This window comes from Microtus ochrogaster, linkage group LG4, assembly GCF_000317375.1.
Source record: "Microtus ochrogaster isolate Prairie Vole_2 linkage group LG4, MicOch1.0, whole genome shotgun sequence".
NCBI classification, from domain to species: Eukaryota; Metazoa; Chordata; class Mammalia; order Rodentia; family Cricetidae; genus Microtus; species Microtus ochrogaster.
The window spans coordinates 60353501-60360319 of NC_022030.1; the positions used below are offsets into that span (position 1 = coordinate 60353501).

The window sequence follows — 6819 nt, forward strand, 5'->3', positions numbered from 1 at the left end:
AGGGGCAGAATGGTACAACCTTCCTTTGCGGGGCAGTGTGCGTGTGGGCTGCTTGTCTCAGTATGCAGTAAAGATGTGGGACCCTTGTCCCAGCTCACAGATGCCCCTGCATACCTATTGTCTTAGGCCTGTTATTCTGCTGAAGTGGGAAGAAAGCAGGCTCCTGGGACGCCCCCCCAAGGAAGGCACTAGGAGTGCACAAAGTTCCTCCTGCCACAGTTGCCCCCCTTATCCTCTCTCCAGACACACCCATGAGGAGGGGTATGTTCCTGGGCATATGCGACTGTTGGTCAGCTTCAGCACTGTGACAGAATACCAAAGAGGAACAATTGATAGGGAGACAATGTTTATTTGACTCACGGTTCCAAAGGTTTGCAGCCATTGTTGCTTAGCCCCGTTGGTACAGAACAGCACCCCATGGCAGGAGACAGTGGCTGAAGGGCTGCCCACCTCACAGAGGGCAGGATGGATCCTGTATCTTAGGGTGTGCCCCGGTAGCCTAGCTTCCTCCCAACTAGGCCTCACCTCCTAAAGCTGCCACCTTCCTCCCTCCCCCAGGACCAGCAACTGAGCCTTCAGCATGGATTTTCAGGGGTACTCTAGACCCAGGCTACTGCTGCCCCCAACTCTCCAGGGGCAGGAGGAACATACAGGATCTCTTTGGGAACAGTAGTGGTAGGCTAAGTGAAGCCGGCCATTCTGCTGTTTAGGGTCTGTCCATCAATATGTATTTTTTTCCTAAATATTGGGCTAGCAGAGAATGCAAGTTTTTGTTTTTCAATTTTGTTTTTGCACAAAGAATCTTTTGATTCTACTTCTTTGAGAATTCCATAAAATATTTTTTTTTATATTCACACCCCCCCCCCACCGAGCCGTCCCACTACCCTGCACACACCCTGTGTCCTCTCCTCAAGTCTAGTTTGTATTCTCATGTACTCCTAGGTGTGAGGCCATCTGTGTGAGAGTGGTGGCCTACTGTGGGCCACACCCCTAAAGAAAACATGCTCTCCCTCCCAAAAGCAGTCAACTGTCCGTAGCTCCTCAGTTAGGACCGGAGACCCATTTGAACCCCTTCTGCCTCCATGATTGCCTGACTTGATGTTGTGCAGGCAAACACAGCTGCTATAAGTTCATGAGTATAGTGGTCCAGAAGACCTATTTTGTCCAGTCCTGCCCAACTTATGGCTCTCTCAGTCTTCCCATCCCCCTATTTGATCTTGTTCTCCGATCCTTGGGGTAAGGTTTATGTAGATGCCCTGTTTGTGGCTGAGCACTCCACTGAGTCACTCCACTTAGTTGTGAGTTTCTGTGTTAACTGCCAGACAAAGAAACTTCTGCTGATATCTGAGAGCTGCAGTCATCTTTAAATACAGAGATACGAATTTTGAGGTCAGTTTGTTACTATATATATTTAGCAAAGCAATAATAGTAAGTTTATAACTGGGACCTGGGATCTCACCAACATGGGTTCTTGGTCAGATCTGCAGTATCAGACATACCTTTCCTCCTGTGGAGGGGACCTTAAATCAAATCAGAAAGTGGTGTTTGAGCCAGGCGGTGGTGGCACATGCCTTTAATCCCATTACTTGGGTGGCAGAGGAGGCGGATCTCTGTGAGTTCGAGGCCAGCCTGGTCTACAAGAGCTAGTTCCAGGACAGGCTCCAAAGCCACACCCTGTCTCGAAAACCAACAACAACAACAATAATAACAACAACAACAACAAAAAGAAAGTGGTGTTGGTTGCCTCCATAACATTCATGCCAGTATTGTGCCCAAGGGCATTTCTTACCATACTGGTGATTATGGTAGTTCATGGCTAGATTAGACTGTTGGTAGCGTTCCCCCCCAACAACCTACATGGCACCTCCTAGTACTGTGAAAAGTGGGTAGCAGGGAGGAGGCTTCCCTGGTCCATTTCAACTTGATTTCTCCAAGGACAAGGGACCTTTAAGCCCCTCACATGAGAGAGGACGTGGGACTTTGAGGGGAAAGAGAGGACTATGACCTACGAGTAAAGATACATCTACAAGTTGGTGGAATTTGGTTTTATGAAATTTGGTTTTATGTCTGTCAGTTCCCCTCACTGGCTATGGACATCTACAAGTTGGTGGAATTTGGTTTTATGAAATTTGGTTTTATGTCTGTCAGTTCCCCTCACTGGCTATGGATTGAGAAAAACCAAGTGTTATCTCCAGGTCTGTGGAACTGAGAGGTGCCATCAGTTGCCTGACATTCTACACTCTCTCTGAGTAGACACAGTAGGGCTTGCAACTACTTTGCAATCTTTACTCTGGTTGTTTTTCTGCATTTTAGCTACCCCAGGACTAAGAAATACTTCTGGAGTGGAGTCATCTTGGAAAAAAACTGGAAAGAACAGAAAACTGAAGTCCAAGCGTGTCAAGACTCAGGACTCTTCTGAGAGCACAGGATCTGGGGGACCTGTATCCCACCGTCCTCCTCTCGTGGGCCTGAATGCCACAGCCTGGTCCCCTTCTGACACATCCCAGTCCAGCTGCCCCTCTGCACCCTTCCCTGCCTCAGTGCCAGCTTACCCTCTGCCTGTGTTCCAGGCACCTGGAGTAGTATCCACACCAGGGACTGTGGTGGCCCCACCTGCAGCTCCCCACTCCAGCTTCACCATGCCTGTGGTGCCTATGGGCACCCACCCTGAATTTGCAGTGCAGCCTCTGCCATTTGCTGCCCCCTTAGCTCCAGTCATGGCCTTCATGCTGCCCAGCTACCCCTTCCCACCAGCAACCCCAAACCTGCCTCAGGCCTTCTTCCCCAGCCAGCCTCACTTTGCAGCCCACCCCACACTTGCCTCTGAAGTAGCTCCTGCCTCCCAGGCTGAGTTCCCCAGTCGGACCTCGATGCTCAGACAGCCATGCGCTTGTCCAGTCACCCCTCCAGCGGGCACAGCAGCCTCAGGCAGAGCCTCCCCACCGCTCTTCCAGTCCCGAGGCAGCAGTCCCCTACAGCTTAACCTGCTTCAGCTAGAGGAGGCACCTGAGAGCAGCATTGGAGCCACGGGGACCTTGGGGACCACAGGGACAGCAGTTTCTGGTCTGGAATGCACGGCTGGCACTTCTCGGGATCGGCAGCCAAAGACACCTCCAGCAGTAAGGATGCCGTGCTCTGCCTCCTTCCTTCCAGGCAGTAGGCTGGACCGCACGGTGGTCAGCGCACACCCTCATGTCGGGGCTTCTGGATTGGGTGCTTCCTGCCAGCCTCAAGGCCTAGGTTCAGGCTACGGTGACTTTTCTGGAGTGTGCGAGTCAAGGTTATGAGGTCCTACCATGAAACATTCTTTGAGCCCTGTAGGGAGCACAGGAAGATGGCAGATAAACAGATGAGGGGACCAGGAATAGTGTGTGACTGTGGGGTGCATTTGTGGGCCTCACATCTCTAATGAATCCTAAAACTACTTTAATTTTGGGGAATGCAGTGGTAGTGCACACCTTTAATCCCAGCACTTAGGAGATAGAGCTAGGTGGATCTCAGTGAGTTCGAGGCCAGCCTGATCTACAGAGTTAGTTCTAGGACAGCTAGGACTGTTATGCAAAGAAACCCTACCTTGGGGGAAACAAAAGTGCCTTTAAAAAACAAGCCGGGTGGTGGTGGCGCACGCCTTTAATCCCAGCACTTGGGAGGCAGAGGCAGGTGGATCTCTGTGAGTTCGAGGCCAGCCTGGTCTACAAGAGCTAGTTCCAGGACAGGCTCCAAAACTACAGAGAAACCCTGTCTCGAAAAATAAAAAAATTAAAAAAAAACAAAACCTTGAGACAGTTTTTATCCCTGGCTGGCCTGCTTGCTGTGTAGACCAGGTTGGCCTCAAACTCAGAGATCTGTCTGTTTCTTCCCTGAGTGCTGGGATTAAAGGCATGCTCTTGCCTGGCTAGGCTTCAAAGTTTAATGAAGCCCAGCATGGGGAAAGGGGACAGGCTCCAGCCTGCAGTGGCCAGGAGCCTGCCTTGTGGAATACAGGCCTCTGGGGCTCACAGAGATGAGAAGGGAATTTCTGTTTTTAGCTCAGAAGCCAGTGTTCCCTGGTGTAGTAAGGACCCTGTCTAGTTAATGGTCTCTGGCCGTAACAATAGCCAGAGCCAGCCCCATGGACATTTCAGGGGGATGGCTGCCTTTGCAAGGCATTGATGCTACTGTTCAGAAAGTGGAGCCGGCTAAGCTGGCAGAGGGTCTCCCAGAGCCTCTCTGCCCTCTTAAGACACTAGAATGCAAGATGCTTCCCAAGCCAAGCAGCTGCACTGGGGCTCAGGAGGCTGAGGAGCATCATGGTGTGTTTCCACTGAGTCCAGGCCCTGCGGTCTGCTGTGACTCTTCTCAGAGGCGTATTATATTAGGTGGTGTTCATAGAGTATCAGCGTGACCCTCTCCCCACACCCATAGCTGTAAAATCTGCTCACCTGATAGGTAAAGGAAAGGCTTGCTCTCCGTGACTGATCTTTGCACAAAAGCCACCCAAGGCACTCCCTTGGCTCCACCTCACCATATTGTGTGTTGTGTGCCATGCTGTCCCTAAGCCTCTATGAGCATCGATATCTTTTTTTCCTGTTCCTAAAGTGCAACGAGCTCTCCGACACCCAGAACAGTGATGCCGTCTCCACATCCAGTGACCTGCTCAACCTCCTGCTGGGTGAGGACCTCTGCTCAGCCACAGGCTCAGCACTGTCTAGGAGCGGGACCTCTGCCACCTCAGATTCTTTGGGCTCCAGCTCGCTGGGCTGCGATGCATCCCAAAGTGGGGCAGGTATGTTTGTGCTGAGGGCACAGGTGTGTGCTGGCCAGTGTGGGTTTGGGTTGTGTCTAGAAGATTCTCATAGAATGTTCGGTTTCTGCCATTCTGCATGGATGCAGTGCTGCCTGCCCTACTTAGCAGAGCAGACAGGCCTTAGCCATCAGAATTCAGGATTCTATCTGTTAGCTTCCAATTTCTGTGTCAGTGAAGACCTCGTATCCGTGCCAGCCCTTGTTGGGCCAGTCGGTGGGTTCCCTGGACATTGGTTCAACCTCCTGAGTTGGGTACACATATCCAGACATGACTAACCATCAACTTCTGCTGGCAGGGATCATCCACATGTGCCCTCAAGCCTCCAGGGGCAAACCTGCACATGGCCATCCTCAAAGTCCTGATGCCTTTTCTGCCCTAAAGTGAATGTTCCCTAATCTGCTCACAGGCTTCTTTGCCTATGGGTAATAGCTAGGCATTAATAGACCAGTAGTACCCCCTCTTAGGACACTTCTGTGAGCCTAAAGATAGACCAGAGTCCACAGACAGTGAGAACTTGGGGCAAAGGTCAAGGTTCCAAAACAAAACCCTGCCTGAGCTCAGCTTTGCCCCAGGCAGGAATCACCTCCTTGGTGCTGGCAGGTGTCCTGAGTTCGAATCATTGAGATTATTGAGATTGGAAAGCCAAGGGGAAGTTGGGCCAGCACAGGCTGTCATTACCCAAGGAACCCTGCTCTCCAGATAGGCTTCTGCCTGCAGTAGCCAGGAGCCTGCCTGGTAGAGTACAGGCCCATGACTTCACGTAAGCACATTGTACAAGAGTTGCTTTTTTATGTCAAGGTTCTAACGATTTGCTTTTCACATCTTTGAAGGCAGTAGTGATACAAGTCACACCAGCAAATACTTTGGAAGCATTGACTCCTCAGAGAATAATCACAAAGCAAAAATGGTCACAGACACGGAGGAAAGTGAACAGTTCATTAAATACGTCTTGCAGGACCCCATCTGGCTGCTGATGGCTAACACAGACGACAGCATCATGATGACATACCAGCTGCCCTCCCGGTAACTGTTGGCACCTCCTGGGAAGCCTGAAGGGCTGGGTAGGAGTTTCCAACACCAGGGTCATCCAGGCAGGAAGGATGTCCTGTGGAACACTGTCTAGATACAGCAGAGGCAGTAGAGAGATACGAGACTCCTCCATGATGGCCCCACTGGGCCTGCAACAGCCCGCTTACTGACCTGGGGCAGTTAGAACCCTGGAGACCACCCTCCTGCCAACAGCACACTGCACTTTAGCTGTACATTGGTGCCATGTTGCGCTTTGAGCTGTGTTACCTCACCCACCTTCGGGGTAAATGGGATGTGTCTGTCTAAGTTGAAGAAACCAAGAGTCCGGGTGGGTGATCAGCCCATGTCTGTGGTGTTTCTGGACCCGCACAGGTCCTAAGTGCAGGTCAGTCTTCGCTGTGAAGCTGCTAAAGCCACTGCCTTTGCAGAGCAGCCCAGACAGGGGGCTCAGAGAAAGGAGGGGGAACCCTGAGGTTCCTAAAGGCCTCAGGTACTGGTTACGGAAATTGTGACCTTGGTTATCATTAAGAGAAAAGACTAGAGAATGTTTCCTAAAGAGACTTAAGTTAACCTTAAACAAAGTGATTTATCTCAACGGTAATCCTCTGCCACGACATTATTGATATTGAAAAAATTGACAGAAAATGAGTGTATTGTCCCTTCAACCTGTGGCTCACCTACACCTAACTCTTCATGAAGGGATCTCCAGTCGGTCTTGAAAGAGGACCGGGAGAAGCTGAAGCTGCTGCAGAGGTCCCAGCCCCGGTTCACGGAGAGCCAGAGGCGAGAGCTACAAGAGGTTCATTCATGGGTCCAGACTGGGGGTCTGCCTGCAGCCATCGACGTGACAGTAAGTTTGCAGAGCCCTACTTCTCACACAGCACTCAAAGGCTGCAGCTGGGGTCAAGCATGGTAGCACATGCCTATCATCCCAGCACTTGGGAAACTGAGGCAGGAGGTTGGAAAACCAGGGCTAACCTACCAGACATAGCAAGCCCTTGTCT

At 51.2% G+C, this 6819-nt stretch overlaps 1 protein-coding gene across 1 annotated transcript in view; it reads left to right on the forward strand.

Moving 5' to 3' along the window:
- The window catches only part of Per2 (period circadian regulator 2), a 52175-nt gene that overhangs the window by 40969 nt on the left and 4387 nt on the right, over positions 1–6819 (forward strand). The window contains exons 19-22 of the mRNA XM_013351748.2: positions 2314–3119; positions 4579–4765; positions 5617–5809; positions 6515–6665. Coding sequence (XP_013207202.1) covers positions 2314–3119; positions 4579–4765; positions 5617–5809; positions 6515–6665 — 1337 coding nt within the window. The remainder of the gene's footprint in view (positions 1–2313; positions 3120–4578; positions 4766–5616; positions 5810–6514; positions 6666–6819) is intronic.